This window comes from Leishmania mexicana, chromosome 30, assembly GCF_000234665.1.
Source record: "Leishmania mexicana MHOM/GT/2001/U1103 complete genome, chromosome 30".
Classification (NCBI taxonomy): Eukaryota; Euglenozoa; class Kinetoplastea; order Trypanosomatida; family Trypanosomatidae; genus Leishmania; species Leishmania mexicana.
In genome coordinates, this window is record NC_018334.1 from 673,179 (window position 1) to 697,487 (window position 24,309).

The 24,309-nt window shown below is 60.3% G+C and overlaps 4 protein-coding genes across 4 annotated transcripts; all 4 read right to left on the reverse strand.

The window, feature by feature from the left end:
• Positions 1-5,197: 5,197 nt before the first annotated feature.
• On the reverse strand, positions 5,198-6,106 carry LMXM_30_1450 (surface membrane protein gp46-like protein; the record flags this gene model as incomplete). The annotated part of the gene is made up of 1 exon (XM_003877617.1): positions 5,198-6,106. The coding sequence occupies one exon, from the start codon at positions 6,104-6,106 to the stop codon at positions 5,198-5,200; it is 909 nt and encodes a 302-aa protein (XP_003877666.1).
• A 1,077-nt stretch (positions 6,107-7,183) lies between these two features.
• LMXM_30_1470 (hypothetical protein, unknown function) lies at positions 7,184-10,327 on the reverse strand (the record flags this gene model as incomplete). The annotated part of the gene is made up of 1 exon (XM_003877618.1): positions 7,184-10,327. The coding sequence occupies one exon, from the start codon at positions 10,325-10,327 to the stop codon at positions 7,184-7,186; it is 3,144 nt and encodes a 1,047-aa protein (XP_003877667.1).
• Positions 10,328-13,287: 2,960 nt separating this feature from the next.
• LMXM_30_1480 (hypothetical protein, unknown function) lies at positions 13,288-18,177 on the reverse strand (the record flags this gene model as incomplete). Its single annotated transcript, XM_003877619.1, has 1 exon — positions 13,288-18,177. One exon carries the CDS (start codon positions 18,175-18,177, stop codon positions 13,288-13,290), a length of 4,890 nt encoding a protein of 1,629 aa, XP_003877668.1.
• A 1,140-nt stretch (positions 18,178-19,317) lies between these two features.
• LMXM_30_1490 (conserved hypothetical protein) lies at positions 19,318-23,904 on the reverse strand (the record flags this gene model as incomplete). Its single annotated transcript, XM_003877620.1, has 1 exon — positions 19,318-23,904. One exon carries the CDS (start codon positions 23,902-23,904, stop codon positions 19,318-19,320), a length of 4,587 nt encoding a protein of 1,528 aa, XP_003877669.1.
• Between the last annotated feature and the right edge of the window lie 405 nt (positions 23,905-24,309).

A 24,309-nucleotide genomic window follows, 5' to 3' on the forward strand; every position in this document is an offset into this window, starting at 1 on the left:
GGTGGGGTGGGGAACGCCAGCGACGCGCACAAGGAGGTACGGTGAGACACAGGTGGAGGAAGAGAGGAACGTGGTGAGGAGCTGCGCCGGCATGGCCAAAGTACAGAGGAGAGGCCACATAAGAGAGCAAGTGCTTCCGCCAAGGCCGAGTGCAAGACGGACCTCTGCGCCACTCGCAACACATCAATACCTCTCTTCCGCGTGCATGCGCACATGTTCCTTTGGGAACGTGCGAGCCACCTCGTGCGTCGCATCCTTTTCTTTTGGATTTGAGGGGCACTCGTCGTCCCCCTCTCCGCGAGCTGCGTGCGCAGTGAGAGGGGGAGGAAGTGGCGGGGCCAGGCAAAAGGGAGCGCGCATCCGCCTGTATGGACTCCACCTCTTCCTCCTAAAAGAGAGCACAAGGCGCAAGCAGCTCCAGCTATCGACTCCGACGCCCATGGCGTGCGTAGAGCTTCTGCCTCCTCTTCCCCCCACTCTCGCTTTGCTGCGCGAGCTGGTTCGGCTGAAGTCCTCCTCCTCTTTCCTCAGTTTCACTGGGTGAAGCCTGTGTAGAAGCTGACAGCGACGCTTCGGAGTGTCCGAGCTTTCATTGTTTTCTTTTCGTTTTTTTTTCGTTTGCGCAGCGCGTCGTTGTGCTGTGGCTTGCAGAGAGGCCATGGTGCCATGTTCACTAGGGCGCCTGTATCCTGTGTGCGGCAACGCGCCTCGAATCTGATGCACCCCCGGGGGGAGGGGCTGCCCACATCCGTTTCCTTTCCGATTTTCGCTCAGTTGGCCGCGACTGCGGACCCGCCTCTGCTTGGCGAGCGCCACAAAGCAAGGCCGTGAGAAAAATGGGCAATGGGTTGCACCTGGTGCGTCACACCGTGGTAGATGTACGCAGCCGTGTACATGTACACGCGCTCCCAGACGCCTCAAAAACAGACAGGCAAACGCATGTGCACAGAGGGAGATATAAGTAGAACACGCAGGAGAAAGACACGCGCGATATATCAGAAAGCACACGCGCACTCACGCTCCGCCTGAGACTACTGCTCCTTCACGCCCTCCCCTCCATCCCACTCGAGTCAGTTTCTAGCGGCCACCGCTTGCGACACACTCGCCGCCGCCCTCTTCCCCTCTACCAATCATACTGCTGCCTCTTCGCTGATCTCTGATACACGGCGACAACTCATCCCGTCTGCTCCTTCTCCCGTTACACGGGGGAAGAGGGGGGAGGGGCACGAGGCGACACCATGGCCTCGAGAGCAACAGTATTCTCAGGAGAGAGACCAGTACAACAGTGAGGAAGGGAGGGGAGGGTGACCCGCAAACAAGGAGAAGTGCCGGGCGCTGACCGAAAAAAAAGGGAAAGAAACATGAGCGGGTGCACCCTCGATGCCCACGCGCTCGCAGCTGTGCCGCCCGACCGGATTAACGCGAGAACGAGAGGAGCATATGAGTACCAGCTAGACAAGGAGAGAAAGCAGCCGAGCGAACACGTGACAGAAGAAGCCCTGGCTGAAGTTCTTCGATGGATGGCGCATAGGCCGACCACAACGAGGACAAATAAGGGAGGGAGGAGGGCTGGAAAACAAAACAAAAACAAATCCCAGCACCAAGCCGTGGGGTGGCGCGCACTCTCTCTTTTCCTTCCCACAACAGGCGGAGCGGAAAGGGGAGGAGGAGGAGGAGGAGGAGTGGGGGGATCGATGGAGAGGCGAGAGTGAGAGGAAGAGGGAAAGACTACCGTGAAAAGCAAACAAGGACACGAACAGGAAAAGATTCCCCGCAAGAGAAACAAGCAAACAAACGTTTTACACGGGGTGGGAAGGAGGAGGGGGAGCACGGAGGAGCACACAGCAAAAGCAAAGCCCGTGACGCGGGCCCGGGAACAAAAAAAAAGAAAGGCATGAGCAAGCAGAGAAACGATAAGGGCGGCAAAAGTGGCGACGCATCACGAGCGCACAGCAGCGAAGGGCGACGACGTCGAAAGAGGTTGGAGGTGTGGGCAGAAAGAACGGGGAGAAGGAAGAAGAGGGGGGAGGGAGGCAACTTCTCTGTTTTCTTCTTCCGCTCCTGTGGGCCAAGGAGCCGGGCGGGTTGGACGTGGGGCTTCAGCTAAACTGCTTGCACTCTTTAACCACCTAGCTGAACTGCCGGGGGTGTCACGAGGGCACCACCTGAAAACGTCCATGTTGCACGTGCGCACGTGTGAGTCCGAAAAGCCTTTGGCTCCGCGTGCCTCGGAAACTGAACACAGTTGCCGCGTATAAGAGTGGGGAAGGGGGTGGGCAAAGGAGAGTTAAGGTTCGAGGGACATACGACGCCATTCCGATGGGAGAGGCGCCTCCTCACCAACCTGCTGTCCTGGCAAGTCACACATGCACATGCGCGCTTACCAAGCACGAGCACTGGGGCACACGTCAGCACACGCCGCAGCGCACTTGCAGTGCGCACAACAAACGATGGTACGTCGAAGAGAGCCGAAAGCAAACGAAACGGCAAAGGACTGGTCTGGTCCGCCGCATGCATATTCCAGCGCACAAGGTGGAGAGAGCGCCGGCCTCATCCCACCTCATCGTGCCTGCGCGGCGTCCCCGCTTCCCCTGTTGCAATATTTTATCCTCCCTTTCGTTTGTCTTTCCCTCCTGCAGGCTGTCCCCTCACTCCCCTCCCCCTCCACCCAATGACCCCCTCTTCCCTTCACGCGCTTCTTCGCGCGCCCTCCCCTCTCGCTCGCATCACGAGAGACCGCCGTGCGACAGTAAAAGAAGAGAGAGATTCGGAGGGAGGGGGAGGGGGGAGGAGGAGAGGGAGAGGACGCACCGCCGCGTTGCAGACTTCTCTTTCCTGCTTCAGGGCGCATGAAAGAAAAGGCAGGAGCACGTGATGTGATGAGCACGAGCACGTGAAAAGGGAAAACACACAGATACACACAACGCAACGCAAACGAAAAAGCCAACAAAGAGGGAGAGGGAGAGGGAGAGGGAGAGGGAGAGGGAAGAGGGGAGAGGGAGAGGGAGAGGGAGAGGGAGAGGGAGAGGGGGGAGGGTCGAGGCACAGCGGGGAGGGATACACACGCCCAACCGTGAGCCCCATTCAGGGAAGAGAGATGGCGCAAACCTTTAGCAGAAGAATAAACAAAGTAAGAAGGCAGAAGAACGGACGAAGATCAATATTTGGAGAGAGGGAGAGACAGACAGGGGGAGGGAAAGAACGGGTGATCTATCCTCCTAGGCGATCCCCCTCAAAGAACTTGACAATACTCGAGGCAGAGACGGGCAGAGAGAGAGAGTCAGACAACATCCTCACACCACATTTAGAGAGTAGGAGGCAGCCTGTGCTTTGCTAGCCAAGGTGGCCTGTCGCTGCTGCACTGATATCCTGCCCCTCTCTCCCATCCCCCCTCCCCCTCTCTGCGCTGCTTTCCTTGTCGAAACATTCTTCACGCATGCAATCCCATGTCCACTCGCGAAGCAGAAAAGGAAAAAAAAAGAATGGCGTGCATCTGGTACACTGCCGCTTCATGTTGCCTTTCGTTTGGGGAGTGGGGGGAGTGTGAGGGGGGGGGGAATGGGGGGAGGGCGGCCAGGTGACAAGACACCGGGAGCAAGGAGTAGACAAGGAAACGAGAACGAGAGCACAGCAGGCGGATATACGAAGGCGGACATGGCACGAAATAAGACAGAGACACTAACATGAACAAATAAGGACACAAAAGAGAGAAGCAGGAGGGAGGTGGGCACACATGCAGGCGCACCAGTTGCATGAGCCACACACACACACACACACACACACACTCAAAAACAGAACGAAACGGCCTGAGAGCAATGAGCGCTTTCAGGTAGGGACTCCGGACGAGGGAAACGAAGGTGATGAACAGCACAAGAAAAAAAACGAGTAAACACGTAGCGGCAAAAGGACAAGAAAGACACAGACTCGTCGGACAGGCGCAAATGGGAAACACGAAACCGTGAACAGCCCTGTAGAAGGAAAAGATGAAGTTGCAGCGCCTCTCTCGCGCACATGGAGAGAGAGAGAGAAAGATGCACAGGCATTGCGCACCCAGCATACATAGGAGATGGGAGAGAGATGATCCAACACAGTTGCCAGAATCTAGAGACGATAAGCGCGTTCAGCATCATCCTTCCTCTTCTACTTTTTTCCCGTTTGCATGTACCATCGTTTCGTGTGTGCTCTTTGTTTTCCGTGCTCTGTTTCGTGTCCCCCCCCTCCTCCGTCGCGCAGGTCCATGCCCTCGCCGGCTTGTGGGGCGCACCCGCGCACTTCCCTTTCCTCGTTTCAACTTTGTTGGTGGTGGTGTTTAGATTTCTTGGTGGCTTTCTGTGTCCCTCCACCCCCCTCGCTGCCCCCTTCGTTTGGCGCGCTGCATTCGGGGTTCGTCTGCAGTCGTACGAGAACAGCATCGCCCGTGCACACGCATAGACGCACGGAACAGAGAGAGAGATGAGGGGGAGGGGGAGGAGCCTATGGCAAACGACCACAGAGCAGAGAAGCGCCGGCGCATGTAAATAAAGGATCTGGAGGTCACGTGCGGGAGAGGTACAGCGCAGTAGTGGTCATAAGCGGGAAGAAGAGACACGGACAAAATGAAGGCTAATACATCCTGCTCCACTTGTCACTCGGAGTGACGAGTGCGGCCATCTGCGGGGAGTATGAGATTAGGAAAAAATGGGAGAGTATAAAGCACGCAAGAGATGCCCCATGAGCAAAACGCAGGGGGTGAGAAGGGAAAAGAAAGAAAAGCCCTTCGGCTCATAAGGAGGAAGAGGTGTGTGTACCCGCGCCCAGACTCTTCCATCGATGCACCGCTGAGACAAACCCGGAGCGCACATACATCACCGGAAGTGCACACTAAAAATACGCACAGAGAGACAGAGACAGAGACGGACACAGTAGAGAAGCGCAAGCTGTGCAGCTGAGGTGACAAGAGCCACCCACTAATATCGGCACCAGCGAGCAATTCAGTCCATGTGCCTGTTAGCAGCTTCCTCGGCGCCAGCACGCATTCTATCATCACTGCCTGCCACTGCTGCTTTCCTCTCTACCTTGCTCCCTGACAGTGTTCGAGCGGCAAAAACGCCAGCATGCGACGCGCGGAAAAACACGTCAATCAAAGGTCCCATGACTGCATTCACATGAACAGCACCACTTCCCCTGTCCCTCAGATAGGTCTGAGAAGCGCCACACTTCACTTGCACGCGTTGGCTGTCGAGCAATCGGCGGCCAAGAGGCTGCCGTCGACCCTCATACCATAGGGAAAAGTGTGAGACACCCACGCGCTCGGAACACAGCCGCACAGGTTGTTCTGCTCCACGGACACACCGTACAGCGTCTGGGCAGACACCCACTCCGCTGGAAGGGACCCGGTCAGATTGTTCTCCGTCAGCGTGATGGAGCTGAGCTTCCGCAGACTCCCCCACGTCGGCGGCAATGTCCCGGTCAGCCGATTTCTCCGGGCCTCGATGATCGCCAGCTGCGGTGCGCTGCCCCACGACGAGGGGAGTGTTCCGGTCAGATTGTTGTCGTCCAGGCACGCCCACGTCATGTAGCGCAGACTGCTCCACGCCTCCGGAATGGTGCCCGTCAGCTCGTTGCGGTACAGCAGGAACCACTTCGCCGCCTTCATCTGCGCCCACTCCGGCGGCAGGGTGCCCGTCAGCGAGTTCGAGTACAGCGAGACGTACTCGATGCGCGTCAGGCTCCCCCAGCTCGCCGGCAGCGTGCCCTTCAATGTGTCCTTGCCGTAGCTGAGAGTGATGGAAGTGACCAGCACATACTTGCCAGCAGTGCCAGAGGACAGCTCCGGCAGCTGCACCATGGCTCTCTCATCCAGGTACAGGTCCACGCCCTTGCTCGTGCACTCGCAGTAGACCCACTCGCAGAAGTCCACTGACGGCAGCTTCTCGAGCAGCGGGTTCGCGTCCACGAAGGCCTGCAGGAACTTGCGCGTGTTCTCCCTCTGCACGGCGCTGTAGTGGGTGAACGGCGAGTCCGCGCCACGCACGGGCGGCAGGAGCAGGCACAGGGTTAGCGCCACAACGAGGAGAGCGGCTCTCTCGCGCTGCACAGCACCCCGGAGCAGCATCATGGGCGTCATCAAGCACGGGAAGGGGGAGAGGGAGGGAGGAGAGGCTCGAGTGATCCACCTATATCTGTGCTCACAGGCACGAGCACCACCAGCGTCGCCTCCTGTAGTGATGTCCTCGTCCTTCGCGGGTACAACTTTGCTTCTGCGGAAGACAGAGCCGGCGTTCTTGCACATGGGGCTTCAAACGGTACGCCTTTTCAAGGGCGAAAACGTAGCACGATGGGTACAGTGGCAGCAATCCGTGCCAGTGAGTCGCGGCAGCATAGCGGTGGCGGGGACGGAGACGCGACGCGGCTGAAAGATAAGGAGGAGGGGCGCCTTTTTGGGGTGTTCCTCGGGCGTGACAGAGAGAGAAGATGGGATCGGCTGGGAAGAGATGTTTAGAGGAAAGCGCACGCGGCACGCGACACTGAGATCGATGCGGGAGAGTAATGATGATGAAAAAGAGAGAGGAGAACTTTAAAAAAATCGACGAAGCGAGTGAAGGCGCGCGAGGAGGACAGTGGAGCCGGACAAAACGGAGATGGGCATCCCTCGCTATTCGTTCGTTTTTTTCGTTGGGGAGGGGGAAGGGGGGGAAGGGCATAGGACGAGAGAGAGAGAGCGTGCTGATAGCCGGTGGTGGCGCTAGTCGGGGCAGGGAAGGGAGAACGACGACTCTCTCCCTCTTCAATAGCATAGAGGGAGGAGAGGAGGGGCGGTGGAGAGGCAGAGGCAACGGGGCGCTCACTAAGACGTGGAGAGGTGCTGCTGTCTCTGTTTCCCGTCCCCTCCTTCCGTTGCGTTGCTACAACCTGAGGTGCTTCTCTTGGCTTCCGCTGTTGCCAAGAGAGAGAGAGTGGGTGCCGTGTAGGACGCATACGCACAGTGACAAGTGACCAGCGCGAGCATGATGCACTACCTCAGCTGACCAAGTAACGGAGCAGAGAACTCGACTGGAGAATCAAAACAACAGCAGCAGTGTTTGTAGCACGCCCACCGCCATTCGAGCGCGTGCGGCGTGACGAGGCAAACAGCAACGTCCACTAGCGCTCAAGACTACCTCGTCCTCACGCGGTCAGCAACGAAGATGCAGAAAACGCAACGCTACCTCCGCATCAACGCATCTTTCACCGCGTCTTGCCAGGCATCCGGGTAACAGCATATAAATAGATAGTTGCCAGCGACCACGCCGCGGTAGCCCAGCATCTCCGTATCATGCGTGCGTCCCAGCTCGAAGACGCTGTCCTCCACTGCCGCTACGGCACATGCCACCTGTGCCTGTGTCTGCCTGGACTCTTCACTCGCAGAGTATCGTAGAGTCGCTTGCGGCGAGGCGCCAAGTCCTGCGCTGAGTGCCTCTCCTGGAAAGCTATTATGCCCGTCCGGGTAGGCCGATGCAGCAGGCCAACTCGGTTGCATTGTGTCGATACCTGCGTGGGATGATCGCCCCTCATGCCCATTCGTGAAGATCGTTGACGCAACCTCGGCCAGGTCGGTAAACAGCAGGCATGGAACAAAGTACGGGGAGCTGCGGCCCCTTACGGCGGTCAGGGGAAGTGTGAAGCCCCCGCACACGTGTTTCCATTGCACTTCACGCACCACACCATAGTTCAGGTGCCATTCATTCACGCAGGGGCTTTCGCTCGCACACGTTGGCGACATCGTAGACGCTGTGGATGCAGGCGCCCGTGAAGGAGGCGAGCCCGCGTCTGCATGTTTGCGTATCTGATGCCCGCCTTCTGAGCTTTGTCTGTGCACGCATCCACCTCTGGTGGCGCATCGGAGCACCTCTTGTGCCATCTGCACATGCGGCGGCGACGGAGCTGGCCCTCTGCGGCACAACGCGTCGAAGCTGTGACCGGAGCGCAGCGGCTGTCCAAAGTGGTTCTCCGCCAGTGTGCTCAAGAGCGCTGGAGCATACGTTTGCGGTGCCAAGCAGAGAGAGGACCACCCCTGCTGCAAAGACACGCCCCGGTGCAGCGCAGCTGGGGCAAACACCGCATGCGGCTCGCGTAGTGACTCCCGCGAAGCACCAACACACGCCCCCCGGCGACGGTGACGAAGGTCTGCGTGACGGAGCGGCCGCTCCAGCAAGCCAGACTCGAAGACACACGCTGCAATCTCTTTGAACGTCATCGGTTGTGCTGCTGCTGTACCATTCGACAACACCGACTGTGTCCCAGAGGGTAGCGACAAGGAAGGGCCTGAGCAAAGTAGATGATATGAGAGCGATAACGGACTTGCAGTCCCCACTGAAGAGGGTGTAGCAGCGCTCACCGCGTGAGGCAATGCTGTTATCATGGAGACCGCCGGAGTCTCGGTGCACAACTCCACAACCCCAGTGGTGGCACAATCAACCTGCCTCATCGGCGGCAAGTCGTCGCTCTGGCCAGATGTCGCTGCGTTACTTTCTCCATCAGAGATCACGTTCGCGTCACCCTGTCCGCTGAGCGCTCCTCGAGACTCGATAGTCGCCGAAGTATCGGTCATGCCTTTCTGGACGAGATACGAATGGCGAATCGCGCGCAGATGTGCAACTTGAGCCGCGGGACAGCCATAGCACAGCACCATGGCAAGCGCTTCAGGCCTTCGGCGATGTACCGACGGCACTGAAGAAGACGCACCAGCCGAATCCCCATCACGTGGTCTTGATAAGTTACCGCCGCTCCGACCGCCGTTCTGTGCAGTGACGTCGATGTTCTCGCTCGGATGGGCATTCTTGGTGTGTGTTCTAATAATGCTATCATCCACACCAGCCATCAAAGGTAGGAGAAAATGATCAGCCGTGTCGCCACCGGTGATCAGGACATGGAAATTGGGCGCACATGGCGAAAGCAAGGGCGCAATGGTAGTCCTACTTCCTTCGACCCACCTCTCTGACGCGCTACGGCACCCCTCGCTCCGCTCACCAGCCGGGCCTGTGAGACTGGGCGGGTGCCTTTCCAAGCTGTGTTGAGCCGCCGCATCGGAGGACGATGAATGCGAGTTTCCAGCAGAGTTGCCAGTGCTACTTGAGGATTGGTGCTGGTGCTGGTGCAGAAGTCCAGCCCACCATGTAGCGACAAGTGCCGTCGCGGGTGCCGGACGCCACAAGATGTCCATCGCATACACGCCCCAACGCAACGAGCTGGCGCTGCTGCCCCTGACTCCACACGCACAACACGCCCATGCTACAGCTGCCGCCTTTATGGCAGCGGCGAGGCCGCTGCCTGCTGACGTCGCCACTGTCAGCAAAGGAACGCGGGGCTCCACCATCGGCAGAAACGGGTTGCCCTGTGCACCTTCAGCGCTGATGGGCATCGGGCCCTGAAAGGCCTCCGCAAAACTGCCGCGCGGCCCGTAGCTGTGAAGGTGTGCCACCTCGCTTTGAAAACGGTGGCGCAGTCGCGCCAGACGCTCCCGTCTCTCCCTCTCCCTCGGGTCGAGATGTTGATGGGGCGTAGCGGTGCTTCCAGCGCCTTCCGCCGTCTCCTCCATCGCAAACACGCATCCGTCAGTCAACGGCGCCGTCGCCTCCCTCGATCCAACTGAAGCACCGGCGTTGCCATCGTCGTCATCATCACGCGCGAGATTAGATGGCTTGGGCAACATCCCTTGAGCCAATGGGCCCGATTGGTGTGACCCAAGGCTCCATGTCAGGTACATCTGCGCCTCCTCGTGCTCCGCCAAGATGCACGAGATGGGAACACCAGTTTGCAGGGCCTCAGACCCAGCGAGAAGGCGTCCATGCTCGAGGAGAACGTGGCGAAGAGCATGTAGACTGGTGATGATGGAGGGGAAGTGGAGAGAGGCGGTGTCTATTCTGTCAGAAGGTGGCTCGTAGGAACTGTTCACGGTGTCCCCCACGTCGCTCATGACTGTAGAGGTGGTCAGCTTCGTTTCATGCAACTTTGGGCTTTCCATCCCAACGGAAGCTGCAGAGGTGCTGGAAGTGGCTAGGAGGTAGCGCGTGCACCACTGCACATCCTCCGGAGTCGCCGTAGGAACGGCATGAAACGTCGAAAACTCATTGGCGTTGAGCACTACCTCGGCAGGGGTACGTGCAGGCAGCCACTCCGCAGACATCACGTGTGCCTCGACATCTGCGTCGCTCCTTTGCGCCGGCGATGAAGCGGTGACAGCGCCGGAGACGGGGTAGCGGCGGAGCAGATGACCACGCACAAGGCCGGAGGGGCTGTGTGGCGGTACATAGCTACCGAGGTTCTGACCCCACAGCACGTGAAGACGGCGAGTTGCCCCGCCTAACATTGCGCGACGGAGAGGGCGGGTCTTCCGGGGGGGGGGACAGTGCTCTCCACCGAAGGAAATGGCAAGACGTGAAAGAAAGAAATGCAGAGGAAAGCCAAGACCCCCCTCAACGCAACGAGAGCGGCGGGGGGACGCTCGGAAGAGGCCTCCAACTGGCGCGATCCTTTAGCCGGCGAGTAGAGCTCTGCGCGTCGCTGGGCAGATGCGCCCTTCGGTGCACAGTTATGGAAAAAAGGGAGAAGAGAGAGTTACGTTACGCGTCTGTGAAGATGGAAACGAAACGAGCGTGGATAGGCGTCGTATGAATAATGGGAGACGAGGTCAGAGCGAGAGGGAGGGGGTTCGGGTGTCATGGCGACACGGTCGTCGAAGCGATGATACCCGCATCAAGTCCATATGCTGCCTTTCTCTTGGGAAGATGTTTTTTGTCTTTTTTCGGCGAAAAGATGACGAAACGCGAAGCGAAATGCGCGCTGCTGATGCACGGCTCTGGGAGAGTGATTCGTGCACACGCACACGCACACGCGCAGAGAGAGCACATAAAAAGCGCGCCGGGGTGGGAGCAGAGAGGCAGAGGATAAAAGAAGAGGAGGCGTGGAAAGTCGAGCAGTGAGGAAGCGCGCAGTGCACTGAACACCGAGAGAGAGACAGCGCGAAATACACTAGCAGCGGCCCGCTCGGCGGTAGTGCGCATGCGTACATGCGCACCTGCATGCCCATACGTCAGCGTGCATCTCTCATCGCTGAGAGCGAGAAGGCACCGCATAGCGAAGCAGTTGTCGTGGTGTTCATCTCCTCCTCCTCTCTCATACACCTCCCCCGCGTGATGGAGGGGAGAAGATGGCTTGCGTCCGGGTGAGAGAGAAAGAGCGTGCGCATCTGGCTTCGCCGGACTGAAGTCGCTCCACATGGTCCGCACACATACATGTGCGCACAATGTGTTTACGAGGTTTGGCTTCTCGCTGCAGCGAGAGGTCCAACGAGACGCCCATTCGCGCAACATACAGGGAAGAGTGCTATAAGAAAAACAGCAGCGGCACTGTGCATCTTTTCGTTTGTTGTGGCGCACCGGTGAAGATGGTGGTGCGGATGGGGGCTACAGGATACCGCTTGCCAAGTGCACCAACGTCTCCTTGGCGCTCCATCTCCAACACTGCTGCTGCGTAACGCCTCTGGTGTTCCTTTGACGCGCCCTGCGCCTGTCGCGCGCGGCCCGCTACGTTGGACGTAGGACGGGGCAGTAGCACGTACTCGGCCCACTCTTGATGTGTGGGCCAACACGGCCACACCACTCCAAGCGCGCACAGAGACAGAAAGAGAGACAGGAGAAACACGGGCACCCACAGAAAGGGAGAGATGCGCTTGACGAACGACCTGAGCAGAAGCATGCAAGCATGCTTCTCCAACTTGCGCACCGAATCAGAAGCGGAGGGATCGCGTCCGAGTGCGCGTGCCGAGGAGACGAGGAGGGAGGGAGGGAGGTGGCGGATGCGCATGTATTCTGGTGTTGTTGCTGTTGTTTACTGTCGCTCCTTAGTCGTGGTCGGACAAGGCTACACCAGAGCAGGTGGGGACACACGCGCACACAGGCACACACAGACGCGCTTTTCGAGGGAATGACTGAAGAAAAAACCGACTCTTTTTGGGTTCTTCAGTGACACGCCTGGAGACAAAGAGGAGCTGACACAGGCGAAGCGAGAAGAGCGGGTGGAGGCACAGGCAATGCAAGCGTCCATTTGGGGGGGGGGGCATCACTTGATGGAGGTGAGGTGAAAAAAACGTATAGGGAGAGGCGTGCGTGTGCGTGCTGCTTCATGCGCACTCGAGCAGCACGCACACGCATGGTCAAAGATACGTATGGGCGCGGGGCAGTGGGGGTTGAAGAGCGCGCACGACACACGCAGTGCCCGCATCGAAGGATATGTAGGAATCACCGTGTGGGCCACCTGGAAACCGTGCAAGCGGTGAGGAAAAGGAGAAAAAGCGGCACACCATCGGCACTTCGGGGTAAGAGTAGCGCACACGGCGAGAGGCGTGCGGTGAGCAGACACCACCACAAACCTTGAGAGAGGTCAACGTTAACAAGGAGGAGGAACAGCCTCTGGCTGTCACCCTCAGCTCGCGCGCGCGGGTGGGGAAGACAGCATGACAAGATGGAGGGAGGCAGACAACGTGGCCGTCGCAGTCTCAGCCCCCTCCCCCTTCTCTCTCCCTCCCTCCACACACACACAGAAGAAAATAGAGCAATGCGAAAGTGAGTCCCAAGTAGAAGCGCCACCGGAGCCATTTTTTGAGGTTTGCTTTTCGTTAGGCTGGCGTCGGCAGACGCCTATGCACACACCTCAGCCTCGCAAGGTTGTCGCCATAACGAGCGTGCGCGTTTCTGGTGGCATCCGCATCTGTGCGCAGAGAGGGGTGCATCTATGCAACAACATTAGCCCCTCCTGCCCCGCCTTTCGGCGTGGATGGGCAACGCATGAGGCCAGTGGAGGAACAGGATGTAGGCGGTGCTGGTTGGGGAAGGGGTGGAGAAACAGACAAGCAGCCGACAGGGAGTGAGATGTCAGCCAGCGCCGTGACACACATACACTCCTTCACGCAGGCGCATACACAGCCACGCGTACACCACCTTACCCAGCAGAGCAGTCGCCCAGAGCCACAAGCAGAGAAGCGGCATCCGCGAACAGGAAGCGAAGGAGAAACTCCGGCACCGCCACTCGCGGTGCTGGACCACATGAGCCCCAGCCCAATAGGATCGGAAGAGGGGGGCGGGAGTGGCGCGCCTTCGCGAGGCACAAGAAGAGGGAATAGAGGAAGGTGCAGAGGGGGGGGGTGCATGCCGATCAGCGCCACACCACGGAGGCGCAGAGAAGAATGTATGCCTGCGTGCTTGTGTATGGACGTTTAGCACAGAGTCGCACACACTCTCTCACCCTTCGCTCAAGTCCTACCCGGCGCCACTAAAGTACGACGCGACTCTGAAGGGCCGCCACGACCTCGGACACACTCGTGATGCCGCATCGGTCGACATGCACGCAGCGCAGTTGCGGCAGCAGCTCCAGCCCCGCCAAGGATCCGGTGAGATTCCGACACGACGAGAGGCGCAGGATGCGCAAGGAAGCGAACGGTGCAGAGCGTGGCAGCACCGGCGATACCTCGACAGATTGAGGTGAGTCTGTGCCGGATGCCCATGGCCCCCACTGCGGCAGTGCCATCAGCTCAGCGGCACTCGCAGCGGTGATGCCGTGGCAATTACAGAGGGAACACTCCAGCAAGGAGGGAAGCGTGCTGAGCTCTGCAAAACTGCTGATATTCACACACCCATCCAGCACGAGCCTCTGGCAACCACGTTTAAGCCCAAGAGGACAAGAAACGGAAGCGCTGGCCTGTAAAAGCGCGGTCGTGCGAAACAAAGTCCCCTCCGTCGCACGCCGCACTGCCGCGATGTCGTCGTCCGTTGAGCCGCTCTCCTGGAGCAGGTCCGAGTGCAAAAGAGGAGCAGTCATATGTGGAACGTCGCCAGCGTGGGCAAACAGGGGTAGCGGCGACAAGCGCCCTCCGCTCTCCTTGGCCCCAGCTCCTCCCCTCCCTCCATCAGCAGCGGCACCCGCAGCAAGATGGGTTCCACTGCCACCACGCACGTCAGCGCCTGTGATGCGGCCACTATGCACATTGCATCCGCTGCCGTCCACCTCTGCCAAGCTCGGAATGACATGCAACGCACGCATATCATGCACACCTTTGCAGGAAAGCAGACGCATCTGCACGAGGCTCGTGCTGCGGTGCAAGCCAACAAGCCCTTGACTGGTCACGTTGCTCGAGGACACGTCAAGCTTTGTCAGGTACGGGCACAGCCCCAGCACACCGACAGAGAAGATGCGACGGCAGAACTGTAGCGAGAGGAGTCGCAGAGGTGGGCCGCGACGCCCTCGGCCAGCGCACTCGTCGAGACGCAGCGCGCGAAGGGAGTGAACTACCACCGGTGGATTTCGTGCAAGTGCCGAACTTGCATCTGATGCTCTCTTGTCGGCCGCCATCACGCCAGTGCACACGAACTTCACAAGCTCGGCGTCTGTTACGGCTGTGTTGTTCAGGTCAAGGCACATCAGCGACGGCAGCAGGCCGAGACGACGGATGCATCGCACGCGCGTGTGAGACAGCAGCAGCGTGTGCAGAGAAGAGGTGAAAAGCACTTCATCGTCGCCCGGGAAGACGTCAGCGACGGCGGAACGGCTCCTGAAGCCCTCCTTCAGCGCCTGGCTGTCATCACGGTGCCCGAGAGGATTACTGAAGTTGTGCGGTGGTGTTCCAGGCATGAAGCTGCGGCGCCGACTGTGCTCCGACACTCGCCTTGCCCCTGGGATGGCCTCCCCGCCCTCTTCCTCATCCTCGTCGTCGCTGTCGTACAGTCCCGATCCTTGAACGTTAAGCACCTCCAGCGTGGCGATCGCCATGATATCACGCACGTGATGCACTCCAGCACAGTTCTTCAGCGCCAGGTGTGTCAATGCGGAGCAGAAGCGCAGCGCCGCCACCGCGGCTGTGGTCAGGGGTGTGTGGCTCACGTTGAGCCAGCGCAGGTGTCGCAGGTGAGCGACAGGGCTCAGGTCAACAATGAGTGAGCACGCGGAGCAGTTCAGCACTTGCAGCGCGTGCAAGCCACCGTTGCGCTGCGCCGCAGCTGAGTTCCCCAGCGCATCCAGTACCTCCTGCCGCACCGCCGTGTCGCTAAGATCCAGGGAGCGCACGGAGGACAAGAGGGCCAGGGCGCCAATGTTCATGATGCGACCGCAGGCGCGGAGGCAAAGGCGGTGAAACTGGTGCTGTGGTGCCGTGGCACCGCCCTCGCATAAAGCTGCCACGAACGCGTCGAGGTCGGCATCTCGGATATCCGTGTGGGAGAGAGAGATGTTCTGGAGAGACGGCAATCGAGCGAGAATCCGCAGACTGCCGGCATCTTGAATGGCGCTCGCGCTGCATCCGTCAAGGTGCACTGTGTGGAGAAGTGCGCTCTGCTCAAGACCGCTGAGCCAAGGTCGATGAGCCCCCTCACCGGCACCGAGCCGCCCACCCTCCTCAACTGAGCAACGCCACAGCGAAAGGTACTGCAGAGAAGGCAGCCGGCCAACGTCTCCCAGAGCGCATCTGAACTTTGTGTCTGTGAAGACAAGCGTCGCGAGACGCTGCCAGGGAAAAGGCGGTGGCGTGGTCAGCACCCCGGGCACGTCAGCCGCAGCCGCCACCTTTGCTCCCGCACACACCTTCTCGGCTGGTGCTGCGGTGCCCCTCGATGGAAGGGAAGATGACGACACAACGGGTAGCGACCTGTCAGGTGTTTGAGGTAGCGCCGCCTCCTGTCCTCTTTCTAGTAGACTCGACAGTAGTTCTGCGCCTTCATTCGCTGCATCTGCCACGCGCTCAGCGGCAGCGCCGACCTCACTACCGCTATTCTCGCTCTGTGATCCGCTCGTGTCGCTGCTGCCGCTTTGGCTTTGATCTGACTCGTGGTGAAGCTCACCCATGGCCACGGCAGAGAGACGCAGTTCCTGCAGCCCCGTCCAACAGCTCTGTCCGTGAACCACACCACCGCCGCGCCACTGCCTCCTTTGATTCCGCTGCATCACAGCAATGGGGGCGAGGGCCCTGTATGGATTACGCACCCGACGACACGCGCATGCGTGCAGGACATTCAGCCGTCGCCCGCCGTCGGGGCTCGGTGAATGAGGTGTTTGTCTTGCTGTCGGCGCACCAGTTTCGGTGACAAGCAATGCGTCATGCGAGGTGCCACCACTAGAGCGTAGATGCGCCGCCACGGTCCGCAGGGTGGCATCTGTTAGTCCCGTTCCAGAGAGGTAGAGCTCTTCCAACTCCACAAGGCAGCGAACCAGCTCTGCGGCGGCTGCGTCCACTTGAGGGCAGTAGCTCACGTCAACCACACGCAGCGACGTGCTCCGACACAGGCCGCGCACGCCGGCGTCAGTGAGACTCGCGTTGAAGCTGACATCCGCGAGACGGAGAGCGGGCAGCTCACCGAGGAACCCGATGTCGTGCAGCGTCGCGGACGAAGTGAGGTGCACTTCAGTGACGTATCGCAACCCCGGCGCCAGGAGGTGAGGACGTGCAGAGGAAACACAGTCTGCCCGGCTGGTTATGGTCTGCAGCTGCAGTTGGCGTTCCTCCAACAGAAACCGTCGTGAGCGTGCATCCGACGGTGCATTGCCATCGTTGCTGGCTTGTAAATCGAGTGTTCGCAGAGGTGGCGACGCGGACGGAGGCAAAACTCTCCCGGTCGCTTGCCCCGCTGAGCCCACAGACGCACCCACCATTGCCCAGCCCTCGAGTTTTCTTGTCTGGGCACCCTCGAAGTTGACGTCCAGTATTCGCACATGGGCGCAACATGGACAACGCAAAAATGCACGCCACCAGTGCGCCGGGCTGTCATATATCGCGGAGAACGACGGCGACGGCAGAGCCGGCGGTGCTCGGCACTCGTAAAGATGCACGGCCGACAAGAATGAGGAACACCGCCGGCGGGGCTGCTGCCCACCCCGAGCGGGAGACGACACTACCATATTCATTCGTCTAGTAACTTCCTCTGGCAACTGAGCAGTGGTCGTTGTTGTCGTCCGCCCTGGAGTCGAGTATGAAGCACAAGCATTGCAGCCTTCCGTCATGTACAAGGGAAGGGAAGCGGGATGATCACCATATGCGTAGAGGGACGTCGACGGTGGAACTGCTGCCACGGCACACGCCGGACCATGCGAAACTTGGTGAATACCATTGTCTTCAGCGTGACTACGGATGTCTTCGTGGGCAGAACGAGAGCTTGGTCGTGGAGAAGGGGGCACGCAAGCTCGACCCAACACCAAAGGGCGACTTAGCCACCAGTGCGAGTACATCCAGCTGCCTCCAGGATAATCGCCGTTCTGAGAGCTTGGCGCCGCATTCTCGCACGCATTGCTACACGCCGGGGCGGCCGCGTGCTTGCGTCGCCGCTCCTCCTCCCGCTCCACCCCTACCTCCCAGTGGAGCACGCGCCGCCACTGCAGCTGCGCATGCTCCTGCACCGCAAGGTCAGCACTCACTGAGGGCACAGTCGCAGAGGGGTTGAGGATGTACTGGCCGGCATCGGACGCGGTGGATTGAACCAAGAAGGAGACGAGGTGGCCCACCAGGACGCCGCCCAGGTAGCCGGCCTTCATGGCTGCACCGCGGACGTTGGTGCCTGGGTAGGGGTATTCAGGCAGAGAGGAAACGTCCCGCAGAGAATCTTCGCTGTCGAGGCCAGAGTGCACGGCCCCTGTGGCGATGGCAGCCGCAGCGGTCACACCGCGCTGCTGTTTGTGCTCGAAGTAAGTGCGAGCACGGCGCTGCGGCACCGTATGCCGCCACGGTGACGCGCCGGCGGTGCCCGGTGGATGAGGCCGAGCGGCGCAGCGGCGCTCTCCTCCTCTTAACGTCGCGCTCGCATCAACAGGGAGGGTGTTCGGCACGTGATAAGAATACCACCGAGCATCGTCCACGATATCCCCTGCAGCGTCCATGAACTGCACATCGCTGGCAAACCGCCGCTCCGATGGCATTATACGCTCCGCCACGTCGGACACCCACCAGTCCCCGAACGGCACCTGGCGTGCCCAGTCGGTCCACGCGGCCTCGTACTCGCTCTCAGCGTCATTGTGGTGGTACGCTCCAAGAAGACGCGCCTCCGCTGCGATGCGGCAGCGTGGATGTGCCGCGGCAAACCCCAGCGGGGCTCGTGACGGCCAGTATGAGGTGAGTGCACCCAGTGAGTTCAGCGAGAGTTGCAAATACTGCTCTTCTTGGTACTGCTGCGGTCGTTGATACATTGCTACTGATGCCACAAAGCACGCGCCTGCCATGCGGTTGGCCGTGCAGACCGACACGCGGCACACTAGCGTTGCCGCTGCTGCTGCTCCTCCGACTACAGTGCTAGTAAGGGGGAGGGGAGGGGGGCACAACGACACAGAAAAGGGCGGGGCGCTACGTGTATAAGGGGAGACAAAGACCACACACACACACACAGAGAGAGACAGAGGAACACGAAGAATCAGCCGCCGCCAATCACGATGACATCGCTGTTTTCTTCGAAATCGTGTAGATGCATGCGGAGCCAACAGAAAAAAGGAAGCGGTATCAGCTGCTATAGCGAAATACCGTCGGCGCGCCAGCCGCACTCTCTATAGCCCGATCGCTGTTCAGCGCCGTCTCCCACTCGCCCGCTTGCTTGCTTGCTTGCTTGCTTTCGTATTCTCGTACACTCGTAGCGATGTGTTAAAGAGGGCGAGGAAAACAAAAAAAAAGTACCACAGGAGTGCGTTGATGCGCCGTCTTTCGTTGATTTCTGTAATGTCTTCCTTCTACTGCATCGTGTCACCAGGGTGGTTGTGCGGCGCCGGCAGCCGCAGCAGCAGTATGCACACACACACACACAGACGCACACGCGGAGATGAAAGGAAACTGGGAGAAACGGGAGAGGAAATGATTGAGAAAGTGGCGCTAAGAGAGTTCTCCAGTCAGACAAGAGAGAAGCCCCATCGACTGCGAGATGCATGCTCTGTGTGTGCGTGTGGGTGGAGGGGGTCCTCCTTTTGGCTTTCTTTTTCGCTGGTGTGTGACACGGATATGCACTCGCGGTGGCAGGAGCTGGAGCCTCACAGAGAGGAAGAGAGAGAACAGCAACACCTGCGCCAAGCACACGCCTTGATGTGGCTTGCTTCGGTCTTTGGCTTTGTTTTGAGGGGTGGGGGATTCGTGTGTGCGCTCCTTTCCCTTGCTGGCGAGGCCGTTACGCGTGAGGTTGGCGGCAGTGCTTCCCTCGTTTGTTCGGGTTAGCATTTTTTTATTTCCAGTTTAACGTCGAATAGCACTCGCTCCGCGTGTGCGCATGCCGGACACCAGAAACGCTGCGTGGAAGGCAAACAACCCCCGCACGTATCGGCACGCGCCGTCTGTGCGTTTTTTGGTCGTTATTCGCCTTCCACCTGGGGCCAAAGCATGGAAGGGTACCAATCCAGATCCTGCAGCGTCGATCGAAGCACCATCTTCTCCATCATAGAGAGACCTCCGCTGGTGGCGATGCGCTGCTGCACGTAGTACTGCAGGAGGCCCTCAGTAAGGCAGCGCGCACACCACATGCCATCCCTCGCAGCGAGCCTCGCATCGGCATCCGTGGGAGTCAGCATCACCTCTGCTGCAGCAGCGTCCACTGTCCCATGTTGATCAGTCGCACCCCCTTCGTACGCGCAGCTGCGGCCGCTGAAGTTATCGTTTCGAAAGTGAGGCCCCACCAGCTGCACAAGCGCGACGACATCGTCCAAACTCCAGCACACGCTCCGAGCAGATTGCATCCGCCACCCCTGCGCTGCTGCCCAGGACTGCAGCCAGGCGCACACCTGCGCGGTGGCAGCTGTGCCGCGTGAGCCAGGCCTTGTCGGCACTGGAGAGCCGGAAGACTGCTGCTCGTCGCCAGGCTCACCACGCGCCTCGACGCCTGCAGCGATTGTGGAGGAGGGTGGCAGAACCGGGCTGCAGAGCAGCACCTGCAGCGCTGCCAGCGCCGTGCGGGCAGAACAGTGCGCCGCCACGTACGCCAAAAGCGCGTGGAGGAGCAGCGGCATGCCCTCCTCAGAAGGTGCGTCGCTGTACGCCGCCAGTGAGATTTCCAGTGTGCGTGACGCAGCTGCGGAGATCGCCGTGCTCGAGTCGGCAGAGCAGCGCAAGCCGCAGGAAAAAGCTGACAGTGCATGCAGAATGGCGCACAGGTCCACCATCAGCTCGCACAACGCGGCTGCCGAAGAGGGGGAGAGGGCTGATGTACGCACACCGGACTCTGCACCTTCGCAGGTGTCGCCACCAGCGGTGCTCCACAGCTCTCGACGATGTGCCAGGGTCCACAGCAGCACGTGACTCAGCATTCCATCCCAGCCAAGCACGTCCTTCACGCGTTGGTGCAGGCCCAAAAGACGGCGCAGCCAGCTGGCCCACACGTCTTTGGCTGTAAAAGAGGCGTCGAAGAGCGGATAGAGAGCCCAGCAACGAGGCGCACCACTAACGGAGACCGCCGCCGCTGAGGATAACGAGGCAGACGTGTCGGTGGCGTCGCCGCCGCTGCCTGGCATGACAGGGACAGGCGTGAGCTCGATCCCCGACTGCAGAGAGTCCATGAGAGCCACTAGCTCAACGGTGCTCGTAGCGGCGGGTACCAGGGGGGCAGCAGCAGCCCTCTCCTGCTTCGTTTTGGCTTCCACTTGAGGACGCAGCAGGAGAAGCAGCAGCGATACGGGCACAGCGTCGAGACAGCGCTTGGACACCGCTACGCTGTGGACAAGGAAGAAAGCTGCGATACGCGCCTCACGAGTATCGCGTGCGGCCGGCGAGTTGCTGGGAAGCGCGCCTGCGGTAGACAAGGTCGAGCGCGGCACTGCTGCCTCAACGCTAGAGCCGCTGTTGCCGAGATGCTGCAACAGCTGCACGGCCTCTGCCATAGTGCACAGTTCATCGACCTGGAGTCGCACAGCGGTGCCGTCACGCATACGGAGGAATGCCTCCTCGAACGCGTGAGCGAGTAGTGCCGCGTAGCCAAATACCATGTCAGCGGCGATGGCGGGGAACACTTCCGCCAGAGCAGCGGCAAGGCGGGTGTTGGCATAGAGCGATGCAGCGTCCAGACAGAGAAACAACAGCGCGCGATCGCGACCACCGGAGTCCGCTTCCACGGCGCGATCATTGGACGCGGTGTTTCCTGATGGCTCCCTCCGCCAGCAACGCTCCACTGCGCGGATAGCAGACACAACGCTGACCTGTGCGGAGACAGCCTTTAGGTGGTGCGTTGGAGCGCCGACAGGGACGGCTGCGAGGTCGCCACCGGTGGTGTGGGGGTGCGCTCCGTCTGCATCGGCCTTTCGAAGCCCATCGGCACTGCCCGACCATGGCGTAGACAGTAGCGGAGACGTGAAGCGCGCAAAGGCCTTGGTCAGCCGCCCGGCGTCCATCACCACTGAACGCAAGAGGAGCTGCACCGCCTCTTCCGTCTCGCCCTCAGTGCTGCACAGCGTATAGCGCACCGCCGGCGAGCGGTGGCACATTCGCGCAATGTAAGTGGAAAGGAAGTGTGCGCTGGCGGTCCATCGCATCTCTGCCAACACGCGCTGTGCCACAGTCGCCTCCAAGAGCACAGCGTCGTGGCGGTCACGGCTGGAGACATCGGCCGGGGTCACACATGACCCGGTGCCCGCTGAAGACCGACACAGATGCAGCGCCATCCGCGCAGCATCGAGGAAGTAGTGCTCCAAGCTGCCAGTTGCGTGGCCAGCAGCGCTTGCAGTGCCATCTTCACTCGCGTACCGGAGGAACCACATCTCCATCACAACGCCGCCGCCGACGTGCATCCCCTCAGCTAGCAGTGTGTCGCTGACGTCCTGCACCATGCCGTAACCGCTGTGCCTGGCCGCGGGTTTCGAGTGCCCTGCGTCCTCCTCGCCCGTCTCGCCATTATTGCCGGTGCCACTCCTGTTGTGCCCCATACGCGCACATGCGCGAAGGATGAGCATCGACCACAGAATGGCGGATGCGTGGCGCACCGTACGTACCTCAGCCGCGCTTGTGGAGCAGACAAGAGTAAAGAAAAGAAGCCACGTCTCATAGAATTGGTGTTGTGCATGTTGACGCGCCGCCGCGGCAGCCACACTTCCGCAGTCAAGGGTGTCGGTTAAGTTAACGTTCACCACAGAGGAGCCGCAAAGGAGGGTGTGCAGCGCACTCGGAACGTGCGAGAGGTGCTGCAGCACGCACAGCAGCTCCGCAATGTCCTCGAGTCGCCGGCGGCCCATCACCACCGCCGACAGCTGTGCCTCAGCCCAGGTCAGGAAGGCAGGGTCCTCGGTGACGCGCCGACACGCCGCACGCAGGCCCACCCCGACGCCTCCGCAGAGCAGCAGCTCCAGAAAGAGCACCTCCACATGAATCGAGGCGAGAGAGGAAGAGAAGGAAGGAGTTGACGATGTTGCGGTCGGTTCGACGCACACTCGGTGTGCCTCGCTCTCGACGCCCTCGCGACCCATTTCCCCTCCCTCGCCCCTCGCCACCATCGAAGCCGGTGAGGCGTTCCGCAGCAGCGGGTGTATTGCCTCTAGCACCTTGCTCGTAAAGCCTAGTTGCTCCAGTCCCAGCCGGGCATCTGGCCCGCGCAGCAGCTCCGACACCTCGCTAAACGGGAGATCAGGGTCATCTGCCGGCTCCTCAGCTCCGCTGCCTTCGACGCCGACGCCTCTGACATTGCTGAGACCCTCCTCCGTATCTTCCTCCGAAGCGCCCCCTGCCGGGCTGCCAAGCTCAGCGACGGCCTCCACGAAATGCGAAACAGCGCTGCAGCCCCCGAGGGCGTCCTCTACAGATGCCGGGGCTGCTGTACTCCCTGTTGAACCGGCCGGCTCACCGCGAGTCATCCCGCGGAACAGCAGCAGCAAGCAAGTCGCAGCCAGCTCGATCATCGCCGGGTGCCCCGCCGAGACGAGAATCTCGAGAAGGAAAAAGACGAACGGGGCACAGTCAGGGCCGTGCAGGCAGCGGTCTCGCAACGCCACCGCCTCCGTCCTTCTTGCCGACTTCGACGCCGTGGTGGTCATCGCCAAGCCGCGCAGGTGTGCGAGGAGAACCTCGAGCGCGAGCTGCTGATGTTTGCGCACTGTGCTGCGAAGGCACTGAAACACCAACGAGAAGAACGCCTCACCGCGTACACAAGAAGAGGGCGATGACGCGGGTGAGGTGGGACACGTGGTGGCCGCCGCCTCCTTCCCAGTGTCATCGGCTTTTGAGTAAGAGACATCCACAGGTCTCACGTAGTAGCCAAATTTGAGCTGCTCAAACTCCAAGACAGACCACTGGTGTGCCGCCAAGCGCTGCTGAGCAGAGCCACCGGCAGCAAGCACAAGCTCCGTCTCTCCACCATGCATCCCCGTACGGGTGCCAGGAAAGTTCGAGAACTCCCCGCCCGCCGCGTACGGGTCTGCCGATGCGGTGATGGCATCGCGGGGCTGCACATGTGCGCTAAAGCCTGTGACGCGTGCGGCGGCGGAAGCGGAAGGCAACGATGCCTGAGAGGACTGCAGCGCTGATAGATGAGTAGTTGCCTCGCCCGCAACTGTACGCTGCCGGCCGTACAAGTATCGCGTCCTCACCACCGGAAAGGCCTGGCCTGGGATTGCTTGAATGGGACGCAGCGCGGGCCCAACGAGCGCCGGAGACGAAGCTGCCGCTGTGCTGGAGATGAAATCTACATGACGCTCCACAATATCGGCCACCATGGGAAGAGGGGCATCAACGCTGGGGCCGTCCGCAGACATGGCGTTATTGAAAATCTGCAACACAATGCACGGCAGAACGCGAGATGGAAAAAGAGGCGGGGTGGCAGCGCACACACAGACGTCCACAGCAGCAGACGCACACGCGCGTGCCTCCCGCAAGGACAGAGCGTGCGCGGTGCGAGTTGCGGCGCACGTGAGCGACGGAGATGCCAATGTGCAGTATGCGCACATACATGCGCATGGCCAACGCATCGAGCAGAATTTTACGGGGGGAAGCAAGAGGAAAAAAAAAGAGCGGGAGGAAAGGGTGGCAATAGCGGCATCGCTGGTGCGCTCCCTCACCGTGGGCAAGGACTGCCACCATCGCCAAGGGAGGGGGGAGGTATCGCTGCGCGTCCCAACAAAACGAAAAAGCAAAGGACATCCGAAACAGCAGCGTCCAGTCAGCGGTAAAGAAGTCCGATGCAGGTGAACCGCTTCGCCGCTGCACCCCGTTCCTATCGCTCCTCTCCTCTCCTACGTGTGAAGAAAGGTGGCAACTGGCGTGGCGGTGGAAGACACAAGCGGATGGCATCCCCTTCAACTCCCTCACGTCCATTCCAGAGAATGGAGGAGGAGGTGGAGAGGTGGTGCGCCACGCAGCGCAAATGGCGCTGC